At 48.3% G+C, this 27,120-nt stretch overlaps 3 protein-coding genes across 4 annotated transcripts; 2 read left to right on the top strand and 1 right to left on the bottom strand.

Annotated features, from left to right (window-relative positions):
• Positions 1 to 346: 346 nt before the first annotated feature.
• Positions 347 to 13,098, bottom strand: WNT5A (Wnt family member 5A). 2 transcript variants are annotated; one of them, XM_074549893.1, is made up of 5 exons: positions 12,784 to 13,098; positions 9,541 to 9,674; positions 8,152 to 8,417; positions 3,124 to 3,416; positions 347 to 1,550 (listed from the first exon to the last, which is right to left on the bottom strand). In XM_074549893.1, the coding sequence occupies exons 1-5, from the start codon at positions 12,787 to 12,789 to the stop codon at positions 1,092 to 1,094; spliced, it is 1,158 nt and encodes a 385-aa protein (XP_074405994.1). In that variant the 5' UTR covers positions 12,790 to 13,098; the 3' UTR covers positions 347 to 1,091. The 2 variants fall into 2 exon arrangements, with proteins under 2 accessions (XP_074405994.1, XP_074405993.1); XM_074549892.1 differs by lacking the exon at positions 12,784 to 13,098 and adding an exon at positions 10,006 to 10,164.
• On the top strand, positions 10,528 to 12,295 carry LOC141730645 (uncharacterized). The gene has a single exon (XM_074549894.1). It carries the CDS (start codon positions 11,025 to 11,027, stop codon positions 11,658 to 11,660), a length of 636 nt encoding a protein of 211 aa, XP_074405995.1. The 5' UTR covers positions 10,528 to 11,024; the 3' UTR covers positions 11,661 to 12,295.
• A 251-nt stretch (positions 13,099 to 13,349) lies between the features above and the next one.
• LOC141730689 (uncharacterized) lies at positions 13,350 to 25,894 on the top strand. The gene is made up of 3 exons (XM_074550226.1): positions 13,350 to 13,406; positions 13,583 to 20,930; positions 22,467 to 25,894. The coding sequence occupies exons 1-2, from the start codon at positions 13,350 to 13,352 to the stop codon at positions 14,807 to 14,809; spliced, it is 1,284 nt and encodes a 427-aa protein (XP_074406327.1). The 3' UTR covers positions 14,810 to 20,930; positions 22,467 to 25,894.
• The last annotated feature ends 1,226 nt before the right edge of the window (positions 25,895 to 27,120 follow it).

The following is a 27,120-nucleotide window of genomic DNA, read 5'->3' as shown; positions in this document are numbered from 1 at the left end:
AATGTTATTAAAATATGAAACTACTGCCTCCTTGAGTGAAAGCGTTCCCAAAATCTGCGAAAAAAATAAAAATCAGTCATTCCAAGAGCGGATATCTAATGATTTATTTTCTCACATAAAATTAGAGGAGTTATTTGTCAAGCTGTGTTTTGAAAGACAGCCAGCTCTTACACCATTTTAAGGCATTTTCAAATGTGGGGAACTCTCCCTTCCATGGGCTTTGCAGGCTGGGAAAGCAAAGCTGTGTGTGAGCATTGCCCAGCCCCAGTGCTGCGGGCAGCCGGCCCGGGGACGCGCTGCTGCGGCACACGAGACACCCGAACGTCACAATGGGCTGATGAGGCCAAGCTCTGCCTTGAAGAATATCTTTATTATTCACCAAGGCAGATTTTTTTTTTTCTGGGTTTTTTTTTTCCTGTCTTGCTCGATTCTGGAACCAGCCCCGGTGACTCGGGGATAGCGCAGTTGAAGCCTTTCTGATCCTTTGCTCTTTGCCCTTGTGATGAACATACCCCTTATTTACAGAGCCCTACATGCACTGAACAGCTTTATACACCCTACTCTAGGAACTCCTAGTGTCTGAACCTAAAAGTCATGGACAGCTCTGTGTGTTCTTCACATCCATAAGGATGGCTCTAACACCCCAAGCACATTACATGGTTGCTCTGTCTACTGCACGTGTATTACGTTCCATGGATCTAAATTAGGATATGTCGGCTTTTCCCCTCAAACTACTCTACTGTTCATAAGAAAAGTCATTTTTTTTTTTAACTTTGTAAAATAAATATTCTCAGATTCTCCCCCATTATTGCCAAAAATATAAGCCTCACACAGTTCTGGGATGGACGCAGAGAGGGTTTCCAGGCACTTCTCTTTGCAACCTTTATATTTTCCTTTTTTCTTTCTTTTTTTCTTTTCCTTCCCCGCCCTTTTTTTTATTTCCTTTTTTTTATTTATTTTTAATTTTCTTAAAAGAAGACGAAAACTCCTTGGACTCTATAAATAAAGTGGAGATAGTCCTGCTGAAAGGGAGAGGGGCCTGCACCCCTTTGCTGGCAGGCGGCTGCAGCTCCTCCCACCTCGTCCGTGCCCTATTTGCACACAAACTGGTCCACAATCTCTGTGCACAACTTGCATTTCACGTAGCAGCACCAGTGGAACTTGCAGTGGCAGCGCTCTCGCTGCACCGTCTTGAACTGGTCGTAGCCCCGGCCGCAGCACATGAGTTCACAGCCGTCCATGCCCTCCGAGGTCTTATTGCACAGGCGGCCCTGGGTGCCCAGGGAGCCCGTGCTCTCGTTGCGCACGCAGTAGTCGGGGCTGGGGTCGATGTACACCAGGTCGTGGATGGTGGGCGCGTTGAAGCGGCTGTTCACCTGCACCAGCTTGCCCCGGCTGTTGAGCTTCATGGCGGCGGCGCTGTCGTATTTCTCCTTCAGGGCGTCGCCCACCTTGCGGAAGTCGGCGAGCTGCAGCCAGCAGGTCTTGAGGCTGCACGAGCCGGAGACGCCGTGGCACTTACAGGCCACGTCAGCCAGGTTGTACACCGTCTGCAGAGTCGGGGAGAGAAGCAGGAACCATGATCAAAGCCCAGCACAGCTGTGGAGTGTTTATACCCCTCATCTCCTGCCCTCCACCGCATTCCCACCAGCCCCTCCACAGTATTCTGCTTCGCATCCCCTCCCCTCCTCCTATTCAGTGAGAATGACGAGTCAGCTGACACACCCATGCACCCCCAGCACCCCAAAGAGCCAGGAGGATGAGGAGGAGGAGGAGAAGGAAGAGGAGAGTCTCACCAGCCTCTCCCCACAGCAGAGACAGCCACAACAGCACACCCAGCCCAGACAGCAGCATCACTCAGGCTGCACTCAAATTTTAGGAATTTGCTCTCACGCCAGCAAAGGATTTTGCTGTTTCATTGAGAAATGTAAAACATCTCCTTATTTTCTATCTGAGTTACTGTCCCTATTGATCTCTGCTTGAGGCTGCAATTAGGGAAAGAGTTAAGATTCCTCTTGCTCCTGGCTCAGCTGCAGCTGATTGTCTACTCTTGGCTCGGCATCCTCCTCCTATCCCAAATACTGCTCTGGAAGAGAGACTTCATCCAAGAAGAAACCCCCAAACACCTATGGGTGGGAGTCAGAGCTGCATAGCAATATCCTCTTTACAAAGCTTTGGCAGGGAAACCTCAGTCATTTGCCCTGTACAAATAAAATAAGAGTCAGTGTTGACACTGCCCCAAAAATCCTGGGGTCTGACACATTAGATGATACTGTAGACAGCTTCCACCCAGCAGTTACAGAGTCTTAACACTGCCAAATGGCACTGCACAGATGAGGCTGAGGAAGGAAAAAACTCCTCAAGTCTCCGTAAGCAACTGTGAAAGTGTCATTTTTCTTCTTCCTAATAGTAACTGGCCTGTCCATTGCTCTCAGACACTCTCCTCTTACATTTAAATACTATTAATTTTCAATTATCTTTCATTCTTCTTCACCTTAGAGCGCAAGTGCAAAGTCTCAGCTGACTATTGTTGGCACTTCAAGCTCTAGGAAAATAATGATTTTGGCTCTTTATATTCAGACTATTAAAAAAAAGTTTACACCCATTCATTTAAAGCATTTTGGAGATTAAAGAAACCATGAAGACATGTTCAACCACAGAAGGCCATGTTTTCTAATAGCAAAGAGAAGCTTTTCCCATACTCTTAAACCAGGCAAAGAAAAAAAGTCAGAACAATCTTGTGGCACAATTCCAGCCTGGGAAGCCCAGCACACCCCTCTTCCTTCCAACACACACTGTCCTGGTTGGAAATACCAACTAATAAAATTCTGTTCTACAGAGAACCCACAGCGAGCAGGGCATTTCTCATGAAACAATACAGAGGGAAACACAACGCTTTGGTCCCAGCCTCCCCGTGAGGAAAGCAACAGGACTGTCAGACAACCAAAAGCAACACCAACCCATGCACTCCCCACCCACACCCCGTGTTTGCCGTTTTCTCATTTTGTGCGTCAAACCAAAGACAAGCCATGGTGGCTGCTCTGTGCCCTGCTGAACCACGTTTTCCCCAAAAAGAAGGGACAGGAGGAGCGTGTGGGGACACGCTGCGGCGCAGACACTCACTCTTCTGCCGGCCTCGTTGTTGTGCAGGTTCATCATGATGCGCGCGCTCTCGTAGGAGCCTCGCTGGTAAACACGCTCGCGCTCGCGCGCGTCCACGAACTCCTTGGCGAAGCGGTAGCCGTACTCGATGTTGTCGCCGCAGCCGCCCCACAGCCAGTCCCGGGGCAGGTCCTTGGGCCGCGCGGCGCGGCTGCAGCCGCACGAGGACAGCTCGCCCTCCCGGCACGCGCGGCTCATGGCGTTGACCACGCCGGCCGCGCTCACCGCGTAGGTGAACGCCGTCTCCCGGCTGCCTGCACGGAGACACAAGCGGGGTTAGGGCACAGCCACCACTCCCTCCCCTGTGAGTATCCCCTGATGGGCCGGCAGGACCAAGGCTCTCCAGAGCCACCAAGTTCACGCACACGGTAAAAAGCAGAGTAACCTGAACCACGCTGCCCAAAACATCCTCACTCTGAAAGAGCCAAGCCAAGCCAAGCCAAGCCAAGCCAAGCCATGTGAGCACACACAGTTTGTCAAGAGCAGAAATCACTTCTCTTTCATGCTGGTGAGCACCTGGATGAAAGTGCAGAGTGTAGGTGGGTCAGGGCCATGAGGCCAGCGGGAACAAAGCAGCCATGCCTGCGAGTGAGGGGAGGGAAGGGTAACAGGCTCCCTGTCCTTCAGAAGAAAGAGATGTTAAATACAACTTTTAAAAGTCTGGTTCTTAAATTACTACTTTTCAAACGTGATTGATGCACTTCACCCACTTATTCCAATTTATTTAAAGTTCAAGCAATTTATGAAGTGTCCCAGTATCAAAAGAAATGCGCAGCAGAATAACGCACAACTTTTCACCCTACACATTAGCCAGACACTTCTGGAGGAGACTATTTAAAACTAACAACAACCTGTGCTGGTTATTATCCACCACTTCAGCTCTTGTGAATATGGCAAGGGAGCCCATGGACAATCATTTTTACAAATTACAGGGAAGAAAAAACCCTTGGCACAAGGTGGCCTTGAAGGTTTTCTCCTGCATCTGGTGCCCTTAAATGGAAATGGAAAACCTCAAGTTTCCAGCTTTCGTTAAGAAAAAGTTACAATACCCATAATGTAAGACATGGCCACATACCATCCTATTGACAGAATCAGATCCCACCTCATTAAGTGTCTGGCTTCCCCAATCACTTTTCCAAGGGTGCCACAAGTTCTGAGTACAACTAGCAGACCTTGCAGATAGACAAACACAAAACTTGCACCAGAGAGCAACACTTGAAGTTTGTTTTTCTCCTTAAGAGACAGCATCCCAATGGGTCGTTTCCAAGAAAGATTCTTGGAATGACTAAGAATAGACTAAATATTTTTTTTTCTGTTTATATGATTTAAGTTTTATTCCTAATCTTTAGTCTAATCAATAGATCAAGCTAGTTTTTAGTCTTGGTTTTACGTGATTTTACTTAGGGAACATCATGACCTTTAAAAACTAGGATGTTAAGAGGCTGTGTTTTGGGCAAATCATATATATTTACACAGCAACATTTTAGGCAGAATCTCTTTGTACAAGATGTATCATGACAGGTCAAATCTAATAGGAGCTTTCAAGCACTTCTGAAACATAAATAATTTGAAGTCTGGTTCATATTTAACATCAAGATGACACCATGATCAGAGCAGCTTTGTTAATACAACAGCTGTCATCCACTGGATTGATTTTAGTACTAGATGCTGGGTTTAAATGGGAAAAATCAGAAATATTATGTTAGGAAAGATGAGACTTAAGAAAGATCAGAAGCACTTTGCTACCTTACAATCAATGGTCTATACTCACAGACACCTGCTCTTGGAAATATCTACAAGAATTGTGGGTATAAAGGGTTACAGGAGTAGCATTTTCAGTTAAAAAAACATTGGCTTTATGTGGTGACTTAAGCCTTGCATCTACTGCAAACTATAGCAGGGGGAACCTCATACAGATTTTAATGTTCCCCTTTGCTCTGTAACACACATTTTTGGATTAATTCCTTAAGCAAAATTTCCACTATATTGAGAGGAAAGAAACGTGGTCTGCTTTGGACCACAGGACTCGCCTCTTCCATTCCATTTTTGTTCTTTTGCATGTTTAGTTAACTCATGCTTTCTCATGGTTAACTCTGCCCCTTATTGTGGGATTTAAACTCATAAAGCTGACTATTTTTGACTCGTTTTCATTATTAACCTGGAACAAATTTTAAAGAACTTACTCTCAGTGGGAAGGAGAAGGAAAGGCTTGGGTACAGGAAGGAGAGTTGCCCTGCAAGTTCCCTCCTTGAGCATTTAGGCAAATTATAAAATAGCATCAGCTGCTGAAGTGCACTTCAAGCCAACACTGCCTCAAGCCATCGACCCCAGGAACACATTAAGAGTGATGGCTCCACACGGATGAGTTACTCTGAGTTTTCTTTTTTTCCCTTCTTTTTTCAGTCTTTAGGCACAACTGTGCTTTCCTTCACTGTCAAACATATCTGTCTTTTCCCACAGTCCAGGATTTCTCTCTATTGTAGCCATGGCAAGCAAACACACATTCCAAACACGTTCGAGTCCCCTCTCTCCCATATATATAAAACATAGAAATGGAACTGTTCAATATACACACACTGTAGGAAGCCACCCACAGAGCAGGGCGCTGAGCTTTACACTCCATCTGAATAAGTCTGCAAGAACAGAACCTTTTTTTTTTTTATACCTGAACATAAGATACAAAATGTTCTTTGTCTTGGATTTTAAAAGCATTCAACATCAGGCTGAAGGCAGAATAAGCTGGACCCCAACCACACAGAGCTGTAGGGGGAGGATCCAGTGATTTTGTTTCCTGTTAGCACTTAGCAAAGCCCATGTGCAGCCTGCACAGGGCTGGGCACAAAGCCGGGAGATGGCAGCGAGCACCGTGGCCTGACCTGGGAACCAGCACCCGAGGAGAGCAGAGCAGAACACGGGCCCTAAAACTTTACAGTTCAATAAGCCACAGAGCAAGTTTCCAAACCCAAGGGCAGGTTTATTTGTACAGCTTTAGCTAACTGCAGGGTAAATCCTGGAAGAAAGACTGTCCATTGACACACGGGGCCGTGGCTGTGCCGTGCCCGGGAACTCTCTGGGGCGCAACCAAGGGCACGAGGCAAAACCTCCCACACAATGGGCACTCAGAGCCTGCACCCTGCACTGCTGGCAGCAAGGGCATCTGACAGCCCCTCACACAGCCCGTGGCAGGCTGAAACCAATGGGACCAGGCTCTGAAAGTGCCCACTCTTCCCTCCACACAGGGGAACACCAACTGGTCATTACTGAGGGTCAGCACGAAATACTACAGCTGCTACACCTCCTTCTTGCTCTCACTGAACACACTCTTCATGCTCTCACTCCTGAATATGGCTATTAACCCTGCTTCCATCTGCAATTAGAGTAAGTGGCTTAATTACATGATGAATTGCTGTGTAGACATCAGCTAATACAGTCATATCCAGCAAAAGGGTGCGGCAAAGTTATTTAACTTGAAAGGAGCCACCTTTAAATAGATCTGTCATACTTGGGGAGGGCAGAAATATCGATTCCAGAGACAGACACCACAAATCACAGGCCCCATCCTGTGCACTCCTTCACACCAACAGTCCCCCTGAGCTAATTTTCACTTGCTTGGATAATAAATAAGGGCTGAAGGATGAAGGCCTAAACTTTAAACAGATTAATTTTCTGACATTTTTTAGACTAGAACAGAGAGGTGTACAGAAGAAGCTTGCTTTCATGTTTTTAGACTTTTGCTTGGGTAAGGTAAAAAAAAACCCAAACTCTATGGAGGGTTAACACTGTGCTTTATAAAGCCTAGGGAAGGTTGTTTATCTAAAATCAAATGTTCCAATTCGGTACTTCCATGCAATAGATTTTTTTCTATTTGTCTGACAATCTCCAAATAAAAACGTCTTTTAACAAAAACTGAGACCAAATGTGAATTGATGCATTCCTTCAACTTTAACTGGAGTCAGCCCATTTACAGACAAACCCAGACTGAAACCAATTTTAAAACTTTTTCTTTTTCTAAAGCAGGACAGAAAAACACTGCCATAAAAGCTTTGCTTTACAACCCCAACTAAAAAGCAGTGCTGCATTTGCCAGTGTACTGCTCACTACTTAAAGCATCACGAGTGTCACCCAGAAAAGTAGGCGTTTTTCAGTTGATTACACAAAATCAGCAATCTGCCTCGAGAAAGCCAGAGGAAGGTTTCACCATGGACCCCTTCAACAGCACTGGTTACAATTTTGCCAAGGACTTTAAAATACTATGAGGTCCTCAAATGCTTATAAAGTCAGGCAGCACATGAGCACTGGAGAAGGCCATTTCAGAGAGGATCTGACAGGGGAAAGGTTGGGCGTCCACCAAATTGTGGTAAGATTTAAACAAGAATCTGTCCTTCACCATGGACATGATTCCATCAAATGTCAGTTACAAGGAGAATCACACATTTTACCATGATAGAACTCATCTCATGAAAATTACCCTGCTTCAGTAATTTAAAAATAAATCTGTTTTCCTAAAAAAGAGAGAAAAAAAACACTGTATCTGGAAATAAGCAAGGAGGAATTGCCTATAAACACTAATCGACAGAGCAGCAATTTTCAGTTAACCTCTAGACCAAGAGCGATTTATTATCCAGCTGCTAACTTTGGAACTAGACATGGACATCTTTAATTTTACAAGACGCTGCTGGTTTTAATTCTTGTAGGTTGCCTTCGTTTTGTCTCAGGTTCTCTAAAAAAGAGATTTCAGGGCCTCATTTTCCTCTCTCCCCTATTCCCATATGCAAATATATATTCCTACTTTGTTTTCCAAGACATATGGCTGGACAGTGGTGGGAAATCACCTCCAGCTAAAAATAATCCAGCTCCTTTGCCAACTTTTAGAAACACTTGATTGTATACAGTACTCAGTAAGAACCTGGCAAGAGATTCAAGTGCAGAACAGTGTGTGCCATACATATCCTCAGACAAGAGTTTAATCATAAAGACGTTGCTTCCTACCTATCTGCATGACTCTGCCAAAAACAGAGTTGTTGTCCACAGTGCTGCAGTTCCATCTTCTGTGTCTGAATTGATACTGGCACTCCTTAATGCCCGTCTTTGCACCCTCTCCAATGAACTGCATATGGTCCTGATACAACTGGCAGAGCTTCTTCTGTCCTTGGGAAAGCCCTGCTAGCTGGCTGCACAGGGGCTGGGCTCCTATAATGTACACCTCTGACATCTGAACAGGGTTCATGGGGTTCATGGGGTTCATCCCTAAAGACCTGCACAAAGAAAGAGTTGCATTAATAAACAGAAGACTTCAAAATAAAATAAACCAATTCTTTAAAAATCTATAAATCCCAGACACATATCTTATACATGAGTATACAACTCCTGTTTTTGTTAACAAGTGAGGAAAACCCCAGACACCTAAATAAGTTTTGTTTTAAGAACAGAACAGAAGTTTCCACCCATGTGGTTATCACCATACTTTAGAGACTGAAGTACGACACAGACTTGGAAGACTTGCATCTAGGCAGTCTTTTACCAGCTTAAATTGACACAGTAAAAAAACCAGAAGCCCCAAACAACTGCAAGGCCAGAAAAATAAATAAAGCAAAAATGAAAAAAGCTCTCCAAATCCCAATTTATCTTAACACATATTTTATACTTAAGTGTGGGTTTTTCAGTCTGATCTCTTAAAAACAAATAGGGAAACCTTTAGCAAGCCAGAAGTAGAAACTTGCTACAGACTAGTCTAGCTTCTTCCAAATGACAACACAGAAACATACAGGCAAGTATATTCATTCTAAACAAAATCAACTTTGCTTTCTTAATTCTTAAAGTGCTCTTCACATGATACATTTCAATTAAAAAGTAGCTATTAATCCAAAAGGCATCACTGGAAAAAGCAGAGGAACACCTATTTCAAGAGCTCTCAACATTGTACACTATACAGATAATTTGCCAAAGCAGGAATTTAAACGTACTCCTTTGTAACAAAATATATTTGTAAACATTTCAGTTACAGAAAACTTCAAACTGAAACTTTAACTTTTTCCTTGCAAATCAGCATTTTCTCTTGTACATGCAAACCATCTAACGTAAGGGAGTTGAAACATCTCTTTTAAAAGAAAAACAATTATAGTGATTTAAAGATGATAAAATTAATAGAGAATCCACCAGAAAACATTCTAAAAACTATATTTTACGAGACGAGATGTCGCACATTTACCCTCACTCGACAGACCCGTTCTACTGAACATATTCCAACCAGACCTTCTCCCCTGCTGCCTCGCTCCGGCCGCACTCCCGCAGAAACAAAGTACAGAAGAAGCACAGAGACATTGAAGCAAGCAAATCTTGACACCCCCTTCCAAAAGCAAGTCGATACGAGATGCTTACCACCAAGAGCTGGCTTCTATTACAACCTGGGTAAAAGAGGAGAAAACGGCCAGAGCCACTACGAGGTACTGAGAAGCCATTGTACTGCCAACTGTCCCCACAGCACCTCCGTGGATTAATACTGCACTGGATTTCTGGAGGGGGGAGAAAAAGGATCAGATTGTTTATTGCTTCTCAGACCATTTTCGAGCATTCAAGTTTAAACAACGGAAGTCTCCGGGCCCCTTTTAACTTGACTCTGCCTCGCCGGCCCTTCTCCGCGCCGAGGCTCTGGTGCCAGACACAGGCGCAGCTCCCGCGGCACCGGGCAGAGCCCACCCCGCAGCCCCCACCCCCGGACACCGCCTTCCCGGGGCGCCCGCCCGTCCCTGCGCCCCGGCCCCGCCGCTCGCACCCCGCCCCGGCACGGCCCGGACACCGGAGCCGGCCCCGCTGCCCCGGGGCGCAGCGACCCGCGGGCATTACCCCATCGCTGCCCATCGCGCCGGGGACACGGAAGGCTCACGGCTGGCTAAAGGCGGCCGCAGGTTCGCACAGCGAGCCCGACAGGGAGCGCGGCCGGTGCCTCGAGGGGTCGGTTCCGCGGGGGCCCGAGGGCTCCCGCCCCGCGATGATGCGGCCGCTCCTTGCCCTGCTCCGTCGGCCCCTAAAACATCGCGGCGCAGCCTCGGGGCTCCCGCCCGCCGCGACCGCCGAGCTCCGCGCTGGCACCGCGGGCACTGCCCCGACGGCAGCCCCGGGGCCGCTACCGGGCCGGGGAGGTACCAGGAGCGACAAGGGGCAGCTCCGCGTCCCGACCCGGACCCTGCAACAACCGGGCTGCCGTCCTGGAAGTCAAAGGCTTCCCCCGACAGGTCCCGCGATCACCGTCTGGTCCTCACACGGGACTCTCTCACTCTCTCCCTAGAGCCATTCCTGGGGTTGATTTCCCCTCCCCTCGGAAGGAAAAAAAAAAAAGAGAAGAAAAAAAAAAGGACATTTCGACACTTGGGGGCTCCCTATTCCCTATTCATTCTCCAAAGGCCCTTAACGCTGAATTGAAGGTGTTCTTAATTCTAATTTATTTCTGTTTGCCAACGGCCGGGAGGAGCGGAGCGCTGGCAGCGGGGCGGACACGGAACCTGCCCGGGCACACGCGGGGGAGCTGCGGCATCGAGGGGACCCCCACGGGCCGCTCCCCGACACCGCTCGGGGGCCGCAGCCCTGGGGCGAAGCCTCCCCGCGCCGTGCGGGTTAAACATCCATCCCCTGCCGCGGGAGATGAGCCCCCCAGGTGCCCGCTGCTGGGGGTGGGTAATGGGGGCCAGTCTCCCGCAGCAGAGAGAGCCCGCCCGTCCCACGGGGGCTCGGTCCCGGCAAAGGTGCGAACGCCGAGAGCGTGCTGAGCGAGGGACGAGGCGAAGCGAGGAGTGCGCGGGGCAAGCCGCGACACCCGACAGCGCGCAACGCGCCGGGCTCTTTTCATCGTGTTACTTCTTGAAACAATGACAGTCACAAAGGAACGCCACCAAAGCGCCCGAGCCCAGCCCGAAGGAGGTCGGAGACGCCGGTGCCCCTGCGGGACGCTGACAGCTGTGCATCAGCCCGGCCCAGCAGCCAGCCCGGGCACGCCGAGCTGCCGGTGGGGCAGAGCCGGGAGCGGAGCGGGGCAGAGCCGGGAGCGGAGCGCTGTCCCCGCTGCAGGACGCGGCCGGCAGGGTCCAAGCGCTCTGTCCCCACAAGGCCCGGGTGCCCCCGAGCTCGAAGCCCCCGGGCCGGCGGTGGCGGCTCGCTCCCAACAGGGGGCGGCCTCGCTCGGCGGCTCTGCCCTTCCGACGGCACGGCCGCGCCGCTGCCATCGCCCCCTGCGCTGCGCGCACCGCGCCGGGCTGCGAGGCTGCGGGGACACCTGCGCCCGGGCCGCGGACAGCCCGGCCCTGCCAGCCCGGCCCTTCCGCACGCAGCAGCTGACAAGGTACCACCAGAAACAACACACACAAAAAGCCCACAGTAAAAAAAAAAAAAAAAAAAAAAAAAAAAGAAAAAAAAAAGAAAAAAGAAAAGAAAAAAAAAAGGCAGACTGCCCAGCAGCACGGAGCACTGGAGATGGGGAGTGTGAGGCACCGCGCTCAACTTTGTAGGGCCGCGGAGATTGGGTTTTGGTATTTAACGCACCCCATGCGGAGCCCGCGCTCCTTGCCGAGATGAAAAGAGAGGCTTTTACAGATCCTGCACCGCGGGATCGCCTCTGATCCTGTTTTACACGGGGTGTCTGGAAAGCCTGCGAAGGCATCTGGTTTTCTAGGAGCACTACCAGCGGGCAGGCGGCATCCAGAGCCCGGCTCCGGGGGGCTGTAAACCGCGGGAGGCGCAGCGGCTCCGCGGGGACCCCCCGGCCGCCCCCTGCTCCCCGCTGCGCCTTCACAGCCATTTGGAGGAGCCAGAGCACGTCTCACGTTTGCAGGGAAAGGCACGGGTCGGGTCCCGGCCCAGCTCTCCCCAGCGGAGGCGCAGAGGGGCTGTTTTCCCGGGGGTGAAGGCACATCGTGTCCTTCCCTCGGCGCCCGGGGACAGCCTCGCTCCTCGGCCCCGCTGAACTCCCCGTGACCCTCCGAGCGCAGCCCATTTACCATACAATTGACAATTAAAAACAAACAAACAACAAAAAGCCAACAGCCTTTCCAACATGGAGTCCTCGCAGCGCCAAGGGGACCCCGAGGAGCCGCGCTCCTCCGCGCTGACCCAGGCGGGACCCGCTGCAGATGCAGAGTGATAATCTCCAGAAACTGAGAATAAAATTAAATGGGGGGGGGGGAAGGGGGGGGCTGACTCCGGGTCCTCCGCTGGCCCCCAGCCAGTTCTCCTTAAAGGTACAGGCCACCATTAGCGCCGACGTTGGGCTCCTCCATAGCGATCCTCCTCGGGAAACTTTGGGAAGTTTGGAAAGATGTCTTTAAACTCGCGTTAGGAGCCGCTGCCAGAAAGATGCACCGGGACGCGGCGGGCAGAGCGAGCCCAGCAAGTGTCCCTGCGGCGGGCAGCCTCTCTCTTCGGGGGGAAATTTAAAAAGAGAAGGGAAGGAAGCAGAAAATACAAGAGCTTTTCCCAAGTGGGGAGCAGAACTCTCCGCGGTGGGTGAGAGCGGAGAGGCAGCAGCACCCGGCGCTGGCCGAGGAGGGCAGGAGAGGCCGCCCCGCACCTCGCCGAGCGCAGCCCACCCTGCGCGCCCGCGGCCCCTGCGGCGCGGAGCCCCCGCGGACTCACCTCCATCGCGCGGGATCACCGAGAGGGAGCAGCCAAGTAATCCAAGCGGAGCGGGAGGAGAAACGGCGAGACGAAAGTAAAATCCTGGCTCGCAGGAGCCGAGCGGTATCGTCCCGAGCCGCGGCCGGGGGAGCGCGGGGGCCCGCGGAGCTGGCGGGGGGCGGCGGGCGAGCGGCCGCCCTGTCCGGCGCAAACCGAGCGTGTCCGACTGCGGAGCGGGGCACCAGTGCAGCCTTCTTTCCAAGGTCCATCAGCAATCGCAGTAATTAGGGCTTTCCACCAGCAGAAGAAGAAGGAGGTAAAAAAAAAAAAAAAAAGCCAAAAAAAAAAAAGCCAAAAAAAAAAAAGCCAACCCAACACACGCACACAGCGCCCGTGGGCGTGATTGTGCGGAAGCAAATAAAAATCTTCACAAGCGGCAGCGAAAGCGCCGCGGGCGACGATCCGTCCCACCAGCCCAGGTGGTGCCGCCGCGGGGCTCCCCGCGCTCCCACCCGGCTCCGCCGGCGCTCGGGCCGCCGACCGCCCCCTCCGCACGGCGCGGACCGGCCCGCGAGAGGGGGACGATGGAGCCGAGCGGGCGCAGGGCTCCCCCCTGCCCGCCCCCCTTCACTTGCTTAAAGGCTGGGCGGTGCAGAGCCGGGGGTCCGCCGCTGCAGAGCCATCCCGGGGCCGGCTCCCTCCATTTTACACTGAGAAGAAAAAGCCCAAACAGAAAAAGAAGTTTCTGCACAAGCGGGAAGGGGGAGGGGGGCTGTGCACGCGTTTGCCTGTCTTACGGGGCGACTGATCCTGCAAGGCGAGCAGGGGCAGGGGGAGGGGAGCAGTCCGGGCTTCAGGAGCTGCGGCTCTCCCAATCCATCGGTGCCAGAGGCGCCCAGCGCCGGGGAGCGGGATACGCGGGAGAAGCGCCGGGAGAGCAAGCCGGGGCAGGCGGCGTCGCGGCAGCCGACCCTTCCTCCGTGGGGCTCTGCCCCGCCGCTGCAGCCGGCCCCGCTCCCCCCGCGTCTCTCCCTCGCTCCTCTTCACCCCGCTGCTTAAAACTGCGAAAGAGGAAAAAAAAAAAAAAAAAAAAAAAAAAAGAAGGAAAAGAAAAAAAAAAGTTAAGAGAGCCAACGGCAGCTGGAAAACTTTCGCGGCAGCGCATGCGCCCAGGGCCGGCCTATTGCAGACGGGGCTGGATTTTAAAGCTGTACGGCAGCGAGCGGGACACCGCCGGCCCCGGGGCGGGGAGCGCCCCCCGTGCGAGTGCCCGGCCCGGCTCCGCACCACCGGCCCGGTCTCGCTGGCCAAGCTCGGGGTGAAGCCCCGAGAGAGCAAACTCCTCCTGCAAAGCAATGCCCGGTGCGCCCATCCCGGCCGGCGCGGTGTGTGGGGGGTGCACGGCCCCTCCAGCACCACCGGCTGCTCATCCCGGGCCGGGATGGGGGCACACGTACACCCGTGCAAACCCGTGTGCACCCACACACGCACATGCACACCCATGTACGCCCCTGCACACAGCCGGGCTCTGCAGGTCGGCCCCGCGGCGCTCCCGCTCGCACACATGTGCACACAATGTGCGGCGCACATGGCCGCGCCGAGCGTCCCTGCCGGCGGCCCGGGCACCAGCCCCGCTTGTCGCATGCTCCGAGGCGCGGAGAGAGCCGCCTGCCAACGGGGAGACCGAGCCAGCTCGACGGCTCGTGTTCCTCCTCCTGCAGCGGCTTTTTGGCGCTGTAAATTTGGCAAGTTGTTGACAAAAGTGTTTGGATTAAATCAAGTAAGAGGGGCTTCGCGGGCCCTTTGCACCTCCCCGCTCCTTCCCTGCTCTGCAGCCCTCGGGTTTTTATTGCAGCGCTCCCGTCCCGTGTGCACCCGAGCACAGGAAATGGGAGCGTTCCCCCAGCCACGCCGTAACTCCGCACAGTTTCCCTGCATCCTTCTGCAACTGCGGGTCCACGGGGGGATGCGGGGGAGGGGGCGCATTATCAAAGCAGTCCTGGGAAATCCAACCAGGCTGCGGGAACAGCTCCGCTATCAATAAACGCATTCACTCCCTCAAAGCCATTCCAGTGCAAACAAAATCCCTTCAGGAGGCCGATGGGGGACAAATCACTTCGCGGCCGGCCCCAGCCCACCTGCTCCCGAGCCCAGAGCTCGCCCGCCCCGCCGGGGCGCTGCCCGCCAGGTAAGCGCAGCTCCGGCTGCCCCCGCCGGACGGGCCGCGATGGACACGGCTGCCCTCGGCCCTGCGCCCCCGGGCCAAGCCCTCCGTGGCTCTGGTGGGCCCCGAACCCGGCCGGGGGGAGCCGCGCTGCAGGGGCCGCCCAGAGGGGCGCGGAACGGGAGCGGAGCCCCCTCGGGGCGGCAGGAACGGGAGCGGAGCCCCCTCGGGGCGTGGAGCGGGAACCCCTCAGGGCACGGAACGGGAACGGAGCCCCTCGGGGCGGCAGGAACAGGAGCGGGGCCCCTCGGGGCACGGCGGGCAGGGGAGCAGCCCCGCACCCTGCGACACCTGAGCGCCCCGGCGGGGCCCGAGGCCGCAGCATCGCTCCCGGCAGCTTTCTGTACTCCCTAATACCCAAAGAGCCTTTCCAGTAGGAATCCTCGCTGCCCGGGCTGCTGTTCATTCCTCGGGACGCCTGGTGAGGAATTTATAAATTAGGTGTAGCACCAGGTCCGGGGAGGGGGAAGGAATAAGGGGGCTGTTCGTTTCTTTAAGAAGACCAACCTTAGTTTTATGCCTAGTAAATAATATTTTATTGCCTTTGGTTTACTGTGGCATTTCAATTATCCCCTTTAGGAGTCTGCAAACTGCGCAGGTTAAAGGTCATTTCTCAAATCACTAGAATTAGTAAAGAATAGCAGAAAACTGTAAAAGGGGGAGGAGCTGTGCAGTAAAACAAGAAAGATCGCCTGGAATAAACTAATAAAAAGCCCCGAGCTGTTTACCTCTCGCATTTGTATTCCCGAACGATGTTTATCATCGTGTAATTGCACAATGTCATCGGGCACAGGAAAACGCCAAGCCCAGGATGATCCACGCGGGCAGGGCTGAGCGGCAGCTTGGCAGTGGGGAAGCCAACCCCAGATCATTTTCTTTGTCAGGATTCCTATTTGCTGCCTTTGAAAAGAGAACTGAAGAGGGAATTTATAAATCACAGGCAAATTTTCAAGCTATGGCGCATATAAGTGGAAATAAAGGGCAGAAATCCAAACATCCTGCAAGGCTTTAAGAATTTTAATTTCTCCTCACTATTTAAAACAGCTGGGTGAAGCTAGAGGGGGCAGGAGGGAGAAGTATTGACAGTGTTACAGGCATTCATGCTGCCCAAGGTTTTGTTTTCCAGGTTTGTTAGTGATGGAGCTCTGAAGGTAACCAGACAGTTGATCTGTCTGGCTTTACGGCCAACACCGAAGAGTTTTCTGAAGAAAAAAAGTTAAATTCTCAGAGTAATGTCATAAGAAGTGTGATGATATCATTGAATGCTTGAACAGCAGAACCTCAAAAAGAAGCACTAAAGGATTTTAAAGATTTAGGTCTGTTAGAGCTGTGCAATTCTCTGTAGGGCAGAAGTAAATAATTTCTGGACTTTTCAATGTGTTTCTGCCATTTTTCTGCGGGGTAATGCATTTTAACAAAGGAGTGGTCACATCAAAACCTTGCACACCTGTGTGGTGCTGTGTGATTTACATCTTCCCACCTTGGCCAATGGCAGGCTGTTCCCCATGAAGAACCCATTTAGGAAACAGAACTTTCAAGGAAAGAAGGTGTTTTCCTGTATGTCTTTTAGCTCATGATGGAATTTGAGTGTATGGTGTGGGAATGATGACACATCTCACAGTGAGCCATTGTGAAGGCACAGCCCATGTCCAGCTGCTCTGGTATCAGTGCAGTGAATCTGCTTTTTCAGGTGAGGGTCATACCCCAATGCCCATTTGACACAGCAAAGATGTCACATCACTGTGAACATGTAACCTGCACTCTGCCCACCAGACCATCTGCTCCAGGAATTACTTTATTTTAAGCTCCCAGGGATTTAGATGTAACAGCCTTGAAATCACATACGTACTTTCTCAAGGCCACTTTCTTTCTCAAAAACATGCTGTTGGGTTTTTTTATAGACCACCCCATCATCCAAGAGATGCCTAAACTACAAAAGAAATGCCAAAGATGATAATTTTATGCCAAATCTTGCAGTAAGTGTTATTTTCCTAATCCTCATCCAGTAGAGACAAGAAACAGCATTTGAAACTCTCTTTTTAGACGACAATTCTGTTTTTCTAGCCTGCCTAAATTCTGAACAGACTGTGACAAGTTGAGAGACTAGAAGACAAAGAAAAAAGTATGGATGTGTGTCCATGTATGGATGTACCCCCACCCTGTTCCTTTCCCATCTCTTAGATCCCAAATTCATGATGTTGAAAGACGCCAGCATATTTGGGAGCAGCAATAAACCACTAGACAGGAAGAAATAAGAGTCTAGATTAGTGTTCATCTTTACCAGATGAAGACATAATGTAGATGCAGTGAGATGCAAATAAGAGGCAGCAGCAAGAGAGGAAAGTTTACAGGGTAATGAAGTGTGACAAATTCAGGTGAATACACCAATCTCCAAACCTGCAAAGCCTGTACAAAAAAATATACTGCTTTACATTTAAATTGATGATAACTGTACCAGTTTATTATTACCAGTAATGAACAGCATAGCAAACAGCCCCAACTTGTCTGCATTATCAGCTGGAGAGAGACAGCTGTGGACTAATTTTTCATATGCAAAACTCAGGTGGGTTCTTTCCATTTCCTTCTTTTGAGGTCTTATAAACCCCAGTGCCACTGCAGAAACCCACAGCCCAGGTACAAGACGTGTGCTGGGTCATGGAGGAAAATAAAGAGATGAGAAAATAATTTAAAAAACCAAAACAGAAGTAACTAAAAGCTATTGAACAGGATGCCAACGGGATGAACATCTATTGCAGCATGAGGCTCCCCTGCCCTGAGCTCAGCCAGGTGGAAGATGGTCAGAAAATGCCCTCTCCCAAGGGCAGGGAAGGCTGTGTTTGGGTGCCCCACAGCAATGAGTGCTGTTCTGGCAGACGGTGTCACCTGCAGCACTTGTGCCCTGCCCTGGCCCTGGCACACTGAGCTCAGTGAGCTGAGGGGCAGGTGCTGGTGGCAGTGAAGGTGTTCAAGGAGGATGTGAGTCCCCTGCAGCCAGCAGGATGTGGGAAAGCTGTCTGGACCTCTGGAGTTAGGCTGTGGGAGGGTTCTGACATTTTATAATTTGGTCTCTGGAACAGTAAGGTTGTTGAAGGTAACTATCAAAGGGATAAATCTACACCCCTGGAAGAATGTGCTGTTTTCTCTCCTCTCCTGGCTCTCTCTGGGGCACGTGTCCCTCTGCTCACACCTCGTACCTCTGGCTCTGTGTGTGGGGCTTTATCTCGGTGATACCTCGCCCGTCCACATCTCGGCCATCCCCCTGCTGCCACCATATGTCATTGGAATGTTTCAAGTAGTGAGTCTGGTTTACTTAAAGAATAGTGCTTTTAGAGGAATAATACTTTGCTTTGTTTCCATTAGGACCTTAAAAAAAAACGTTTATGGGAGGAAAAATAAACAATCCCACCACCGCTCCTTAACAACAGAGTACTTACCCTCTCCTAATGCTACCAGTTCCTTCTTTCACCGAGGCCAAAGGCACCTCCCATAAACTCTGGAGGGCTCTTACATGTTTCTTCTGAGTGCCCTGAACATAACTTTGCCCAATACACACACACAAAAGCACACAGAGACTTCATTTTCCAGAGATGACCATGCAGGGAGTTTTGTCACACTGACTCCAGCCCAGGTGTCCTGGTTCCTCCCCAGAGATGGCACATGGAAGGCCATGGCTGCAGAGGGGCCAGCATGGGGGACAGTGGGACAAGGACAGCACAAGGCTCTTTCCCAGAGCCCATCTGCATCCATGGAACAGCCAGTCCTGCTCTCCATGCAGGTCTCTGCCTCGGGGCTGTGCTGCAGATCCAAGTGCAGCTGCAAAGGGCTGGAGGAGCAGCCCAGCAGGAGCTGTAGGGGTGAGCGATCTCACTGGGATCTCTGCTCTTTGAACACACCTGCTTGGGCCTTAGGAGGCAGGACTCCTGCCTTAGGAGGCTTTTAAACCCCATTTTCTGCTGGCATATTTGGTGGTGTTGTGTGATTGCTGTGCTGCACTCATTCTCAGGGTTCTCAGGAGATTGATTTTACTGACAGCAGAGGAGCAGACCATGATCTGGGAAGCAGGAGAAGAGGGGAAAGGGCTCCACAGACTTTCTATAGGCAAGGAGCAGTCTGATACCCACTCCTGACATGGTCACAACCATGTGTCATTGCCTGGGGCCACACCTGCTCCTGAATAGCACTCCTTACCTCTGAGAAGATTAGAAGATTAGGCTGGAGTTTATAATTGTAGCAATATTAGATCCTCAAATTCCTCATAGCTCAAGGAGGAATGTAGGTGGATGTTGTTTGAAGCTCTCACCTGAAATATCTCCAAGGATTTCTTTAGTGTATGTACACACACATGTCATCAGTAAAGTGTGTTTAAGAGTGAGAGAAGGGATCTTGGTTAGCCCCTATATGACACTTATCTTAAAGAGTGCTTAGCTAATTCATCATTTCCTTAGGACTAAAGATATGTCATAACAGCTAAGCCAATGTATATTTGTCCATGACTGCTTAAAGCAGTATCATTCTGAAGATAGCTATTAATCTAGGCACCATGAGCAAAACATCTGATAAAATTAACCCTATCTTTCAAGCTCCATAGTAGTCTGTCAATTGACCTTGATTCTTCCAGTTTATTTAGAATATGGCATTATTTAAAAGCCATTTTAAAAGATATTTAAGGTTAAGATTAGTTTTGAGCTGTTCATTTTAAGTATTTGATCAGGCAAACCTTGTGACTTGTTGCCCTGGTGATATTATTGTCTTTATTTTTCATGATCAAGGTACTACTTCAGCTCTACATTATTTTCTTCAATTTAAATAAAAAATGTGAAGACTTTTGAAAATGGCACTGACAGTGTGAATGTTTGCCCACAGTGAAGAACACAAGGATACACTGATAGCAGAGACATGGGACCAGGCAGAGAAATATGAACTAAGATTCTGTACAGAACAGGGGGAAAAGGCACATTGCACTTGGTTCTTCTGCTAAAATCGGTAACTTGGAAATTGGTGTAATATGAACCACTTCTTATTTTCTTCTGCTCTTTAGAGCTTGTAGAGTGCCACCTTTTGAGGTGCAACTTGACAAAATATGTTGATGGTATAATCTTGGAAGAAACAAGGACCACAGTCAGGAAAAGTGCATTGTCCTTCCAAGCAGGACCTGATGATGAGCTGAAGTCTTCACTGCTCTCCAACCTCTCTTGGTCCTGGTGCCCATGTCCACAGCCTGAGTGTGAGTGACTCCTCTTGTTCTGCTTCTTCACCCAAAGGCAGAGAAACTCCCTCTGCGCAGTTCCTGGAGCAGTCCCATGGGGATGGAAGATGATCTCCTGTCCTTTATAATGCTACAGAACGCTTCAGGATTGCTTGATGTCAGCATTTTCATCAAGCAGCTGCATTTTGCTTCTGGGAGAGCCTGACAGGTGCTCATTACTGCCCAGTGTGATGGGAATTGCCCAGCCCTGCCTTGCTGGCACCTGTCCTGGTGGCAGCATTTCTTCCACCCAGCCAGTAATAACCTGTAATTCAAAGCAGAGTGGTGACTCCATGATATCACTTTCAACAAAGCAGCCAAGCAAAGGAACAGCTACAGGAGCAGCCACTTAATTGCTTGATAATAGTCATTGCACTTCAGTTTATCTAATAGTCTTCATTACAGGTTGCCAATTTTGCATTTTTTCCTTATTTAGTCAGTTGTTTTGCCAATATTTTTATGAAACACTTCCTTCCAGATTGTCTGAGGCATACAGGGGAGCTTACCCAGAGCAGAGGTGGATGTACTGATTGATCCTCTGCTTCTTGTAGTGAACTTCAGAGGAAAATAAAACTTCATTCCTTTCTGTAAAGTTTTATACAGAACATCTATTGCATTCTCATGATGGTGTACTTCTGCCACCTTTTTTTTTGACAATATGGTTATGATGTTACTGTGGAGGCTGCATTATCACAGGTAAGATATTCTGAGATATTTCTATAGAATCTGATAGCATTTCTTCACTACCCCACAGCATCAGCTTGTATCTGTTCAGAAAATATTCCCAAGATTTTCAGCATTTTCTTTGTGTATTTGTATTTTCCTCTGTGTCAAAAAGGTGCCTTGGTTGTAGCCCAGCTAGACTCTGTAAGAGAGTATAGAATATACATTGTAAAAGTCACTTAAATAGTTAAATATGTGTCACAGCAGGGCTTTTTGGGCAGGGCACTCCCCTTCCAAAAGCTGGACTTTATACTTGCCATTTGCACTGCAATGCATATTGACAGTCCTGTCCCTGAGAGCACAGCACTTTTGGGGAAAGCATTCCTTGTCTGAAGCACAATTTGAGCAGTATTTTATTATACTGTGACCCTGTGAGCATACATTCAGGAGGGACTTTTGGGGTTTATTTCAGCTGATTATGGAACACAGAGCAGAATACAGCCAGTGACCTCTGTAAATGATCACATATTTGACTTTTGGATAAGAAGTCATCTAGTCATAAATGATTTATCTAAAAGATTCTATCTGATCTGAGACTAAGCTTCACCCAGCTGCTTTAGGAAAGGAAAGCATGTAACAATTTATAAATTTCACATACTGTAGTACTTTAGAAAATATATTTACGTTCTATATTCTTTACATATATCTGGACTGGATTTTGAAAGCTAACTCAAAGTAAAATCAGATTTTTGAAATGTTTGTTACAAAGCCCTTCCTAAAAGTCTGGTATTCATTTCAAGATGATATCCTGTATTTAATAAAAATTGTTAATATTGTCTGTGGAGCATAATTACAAAACTGTACTAAGATGTGGCACTCAAAAGAAATGTCCTTTTCATCTTCATTCCTGCAGTGCAAGTAGGATGTGCATCACATCAAAACTATCTCTTCAATTGCCATTTTGTTTATAATACAGTCTTAGGCAGTGACTTTGAAATGAATATGCAAATAGGAAGAAATTTAGAAAAATAAAAACATCTGATTTTTTAAATTTGTCCCATTCCTCTTGTGCTTGACCTTCCTGGAAGTACTGGGCTATCACACATCAAGGCACCATTCCTTTCATATGAATTATGAAATTCAAATTCAATTCAAATACATTTACTTTATTTTCAGCCTGCAGTTTAGTCTCTGTGTTGGTAAGTAATCTAAATTCTTCTCCCATCTTGCTCTGGTGGCAAGGCCAAAGAAACCAGTTGCAGAAAATGCCTCCCTAATGCAATTTCTCTCTGATCCCTCAGAGTTTACCAAGTGTGCATGCATCACAATTTGTCTTTGGAATTGCAGATTTGAGAGGGAAAAATAATTGAGGCAGACTAGATAGGTGAATTCTGAAAAAAACATTTCTAAACAACCAATTTTGATATTTCCTGGTTTGCCTGATTCCTTGGGACACTGATGATGGCTATGTAATACAAATCAAGAACGTTTTAGAAGTTTTTTTTTTTTTTGTATTTAAGTCTCTGTTGTGCCAGATGCTGATTATTTGATTCTATTCAAATCCCACAGCAATCAAAGGGAGAAGGGTGTTTCACACTGCAGAGGACACATGGGTAATCCAAGCCTGAAGTTTAATTTCAGTGTTTCAGTTCAGCCTGTCTTACCTTGGGTGCCTCCTGCCTCAGGCCAAGCTCTCTGTGCACCCCCAGAGAAGATGGCAAAGCAGCTCAACAATCACAGGGTTCCTTCATGAAGAACTTGTCCAAGACTGCATCTGGAACTTCTGTCTGAGGGAATTTAGAGCTAAAAAATGTGCAAAGCAGCGCAGGAAGTAGAAAAAGCAGTGGAGAAGAGCAGCAATGCATAAACATTTTAACCCAAATCCTTCCCTTTCCCTATGTAGGGAACAGATGTGGACAAGGATTGCTGAGAAGAGGTACCAGTTTGACCACGAGCATTCACATTAACCCAAATGCATTTATAATTGATTTCAGGCTCTAAGTCCTGTAAAAATTTGCTCACATGAGTACTTGTATTCTTCTGTAAGCTATCTGACCAATTATAGCCCCAAATGCGAAGCACTGACATCCCTCACTCACTGGAGAAGGACTCAGAGTAATTCCTCCTGACTTCAGTAGCGTGGGAACAAGGTGCCTCTCCTGCTTCCTGATTTTGAACTTGTAACCTGCTTCACAGACACTGCTGAATATAGTAACATTTATAGCAGCTTAGGAAATGGCTCTCTGTATTTTAGCAGAATAACTATATCCAATCTGCTATGCTTCACAGAGAAGGAAGGTTGTAAGATATTTCAGTTAATTTAGCTATGAATTGCATTAACTGGTGGTAACCTTGAAGAAAAATTAAAAATATCTGAAAAACAATCAGGTCTGAGGAAGAGGCTTCCTCTGAAATATTAATTTTCTTTTAACCAAGAAAAAAATTCTTATCATATGAGCTGGACAGGTCTTTTCCTGTAGTTTTCAGACTCTGATGTTTTATTGACCAAACTCCTTGCTTTAGACTTGAGCTCATGTTCTCTGAGGAAGTACAAGTGGTAATTATGCAAGTCTTTCCTTCCCTGTCATGGGCAACATTCACAGGGGAGATTTACAACCTCCAGCTTTCAGATATGCAGGCTGGGTGTTTAACTTCAGAGAGAACAACTCTGACATGGTGAAAGGCATCAGAATTGGAACAAATCCTCTAGAAACTACATGGACAGTCCTGGGAGTTAATAATTATGGAGGGGGGGTTGCCTCTTCTTTCTCCTGAAGATTGCTCAGAATTTAATTTGTTTTAGAAAACAGACTCTTAAAAAATGCTTTTTACTCCTCTACTGAATAGCAGACCTACCTTTAGCAATAGCAAAGTAACCAATGGACTGAATGATATTTGTTAAATTGAAACAAATTCAATGAGATAAGTGATCATAATGTTAAGACACCACAAGGAAAGATTGTGTTAAGAGTTGGTAGGAGTTGAGTGCTGGCCCAGATACACAGACAAGACAACTATAGACAAAATACACTGTAAATGAACTTCAGTGATGAGATCCAAGATATATTTTCTTATCACAAAGCATTCAAAAATTCAGGCAGTCTGTTCAGCTGACTTACATTTAGCTGGAATTTTGATCTATAGAGGAAACAGTTTGGCCCCATGCTCCTGTAAATGTACACATTTGCTTCAGAAAGAAGAAAATGAGTTACAATCCGAAATTTACTTTTAATCAATGGACTTTCATTTCACTTCAGTAAAGTTTGGATTAGCCCCTTAATGCACACACTTATCATGACTGACAACAGTCCTGCCCTCACACATTTGGTTGATCTTGAGCCTGGAGAAGGTGCAGAGGGCAGGAGAGCTGCACAAGGAACACGCCTGGTCTGCAATGGCTGCATTTTTGTGACCCTTTATGGATTGTAATAAGGATTTTTTATTAAAACAAAACAAAACTGCAAGAGCTTGGGGGCAGATCTGTGTTCTCTTTTGGCCTGTGTTAACCTCTAACCAAAATCTGGCCATTTAAAAAAAAAAAAAGTACTTCAGCTGTTTTTCTTTATTTTTGGAAGTTCAAAATGAAATATAAAGCCCATAATAAAATGCATATGAGGACATGAATCAATAGACATGAGAACTATGTTAAGAACTTTGCAACCATAGAGGTCTTCATTAACAAGGGTGTTCTAATTCAGAAAATGCTCTTATTCACTTGTTGTTGTTTGTGTCATTATTTATTTCTATGGTAACCAAAACAGTAAAGCAGCAATATTAGACAACAATCAAGAGAAAAAATTCAACTTTATTGCAAAAGGAGACAACTAAGAGCCAAAACAGAGGTGTTTAGATGATGGTGTAATTTGCTATAATAACTGTTTAACCACATATTTGGCAAGCCCTGGATAGCTCACTTATGAGTAATGCATTTGTCCAAATTACATTCAAATAAAAAGTAGTTACCAAGCTCCATTATCATGTGCTCTGCACAGATATTTCCTCCCTATCGATTTTCCCACGGCAAGAAGGCTTCTCACTGAGCCCAGGTTAGCTGTGCATCGGTGCTGATTTCCCTTGTGCTGCCTCTGCCAAGCGGGTGAGGTGCTCTGGAGCCACATATCATCAGCGCAGGGCTATCTGGAGCTATCTGACTTCCTTGAGCAGCCTCCCACTCGCCTCTTCCCCGTCTGCTCCATCTGGAGGGAGCTTGGCTGCTCTCCTCCAGCCCCAGCTCCCCGAGTGCACGGCAGCTGCAGCTGCCAGAACATCTGCTGTCTCCTGGCCTTGCTGGGGTGAGCACCAAAAGCACAGCCCTTTGGAAGCTGGACACTGGCCTCCATTTCAAACTGCATGAGTTCAAAGTTCTCCTGCTAGTCCTGAGACTCAGAGCTTCGTGGGAATAGACAACTGTCTGTAACAGACTCGAGTGCACGGTTCAAAGGGATACAAGACATTGTCTCTAGGATGCACTGGCATTGTGCCTGCTCTTCCCCTGCATCTGTGGAGACTTGGGGTTGGAACTGTCTCATTCTGAAGAAAGAGTCACTTTCAAGAGCAAAGAGTGGAAGGAATGCAAACCCAAACAAATAATTAGTCCTTGATTCTGCAACTGCATCCGTCAAGGGTGGGCTTCCAGTGCACCAGTGCCTGCAGCCTCATGCAAAAGCTACAACAGCGTGCCCTGGGCAATTCCTCATGAAGGCAGAGGTTCCCTCTTGTTTAAAAAGGTGCATTTGAAAAAGAGATATCTTATTTGGAAACTTATGAGCCTGAAATAACATCACAGAAATCTCACAGGAGGAAAGTCTGCACAGCAGCCCCTCATCAGCTGTACTTTTCATCTGTCAGGGTCAAATCATGCCCTGGCGACGTGCAGAGCTCCCACTGGCTTCATAATGGGAAATGCATTACTTATTTAGAGCTCACTTGGCTTTATTTAGAATGATTTAATACTTTGGTTATTAAAAGTTTCATGGTTTGGACAGGGAATATCAACAGGTGACACGCCCTGCCTTGCCATTCTGTTTTGTACTTCCTGACAGGTTTCTGCACAGGGCAGACCCAGAGTGTGCTGGTGAGTGAGGCTCTTCCAGGAACAAATCCTGGACCTTGAGCACAGTGTGAACAACCTGAGATTCAGTGGGAGTTCAGCTTTGTCCAACTCGTGCTGGGATGGAGCTTTTGGGACTCTCAAAATGTGTCTTAACTGAGATGTTGGCTTGAAATGCAAGCTGACACAGCTCCAGCCCCTGAGCATCCCCCACTGCTTATACTTCAGCTTGCTCAAACCTGGGGCTACTCTGGCTCAAGTGAACAAACAGCCTTTCTGAGGAGGAAACCTCAAGCTCAGAAAAGCCTGATCCTTAATCAGGCTCTCTCGGAGCTGGACGAGCTCTTGGCTGTATGAACTCAAACTTCAACATTAGTGTGGATGTTCCTGCACCCAGAGTTGCCCTCTGGGGAGCTCCCCACCTCTGCAGCACCCACAGACACAAACATGCTGGTCCTGCCCCTCCCCTGGGGCCCTCACAGCTGCTTTTTACAGAGCAAAGATCCTTACAGAAAACCATCTTACAGCAAATAGGCTGTACGGGCCTTTGACAGTTTCCCCAAAGCCACTGTGGTCCCCTCCAGCTCCTCAGTAACACACATTGGCATGTGCTGTCCCTGTCACCAGGTGGGAAAGCAGGAGCTGCCTTTAAAGTGATCAATATTGAAAACAGAATCAAAAATAGGTCTCCAATGGGATGGGCAGCCTCCTGATACACCAGCAGAACACAGAACAGGCTGCACCAAATAATTTATCAGGTCTGGAAAGAAGATAGAAGCTACTGCTAATCAATTTGTACCATTGCAGCTCAAAGCTAAGTAGGCATAAATAGAATACACAATAAATGTATATTTAGCTGTAGTTAAAAGTGAAACTTAATATCCTATATTAGTGCATAGTACTCTCTTACGAAAGAAAACTAATTTATAGGTAAAGAAACAGAGCCTAAAACTAAGAGTCTGTGTGGTTTAAATAAGCTAAGTAAAATGCATACTTACTTACCTTTTATTCTCCTGCTGTGTGTGCCCTGAGCTGGTCCAGGGACTTCTATGAGGTAAGAAATTCCTGGTCAACAAAAGTTCCTTTTCTAAAAAAAGTGAACATAATGGAAACGGGGAACCACTTACCAGGCAGCTGAAAAAGGAGCTGACTGTGCAGAGAATTTCACACCTT

Source organism: Zonotrichia albicollis, chromosome 12, assembly GCF_047830755.1.
Source record: "Zonotrichia albicollis isolate bZonAlb1 chromosome 12, bZonAlb1.hap1, whole genome shotgun sequence".
Lineage (NCBI taxonomy): Eukaryota > Metazoa > Chordata > Aves > Passeriformes > Passerellidae > Zonotrichia > Zonotrichia albicollis.
The sequence above is the reverse complement of the archived record's forward strand: the minus strand, read 5'-3'. Positions and strand labels throughout refer to the sequence as shown.

Bases quoted from the DNA above. Each gene is read 5' to 3' on its own strand.
- WNT5A (XM_074549892.1), bottom strand. The intron at 3,417-8,151 runs GTAGGAAGCAAC...GTCTCCGTGCAG, and splicing joins TGGCAGAGTCATGCAGATAG to GCAGCCGGGAGACGGCGTTC. The intron at 1,551-3,123 runs GTGAGTGTCTGC...CCGACTCTGCAG, and splicing joins ACAACGAGGCCGGCAGAAGA to ACGGTGTACAACCTGGCTGA.
- LOC141730645 (XM_074549894.1), top strand. From the start codon at position 11,025: ATGACAGTCACAAAGGAACGCCACCAAAGCGCCCGAGCCCAGCCCGAA.
- LOC141730689 (XM_074550226.1), top strand. From the start codon at position 13,350: ATGGAGCCGAGCGGGCGCAGGGCTCCCCCCTGCCCGCCCCCCTTCACT. The intron at 13,407-13,582 runs GCTGGGCGGTGC...TGATCCTGCAAG, and splicing joins CCCCCTTCACTTGCTTAAAG to GCGAGCAGGGGCAGGGGGAG.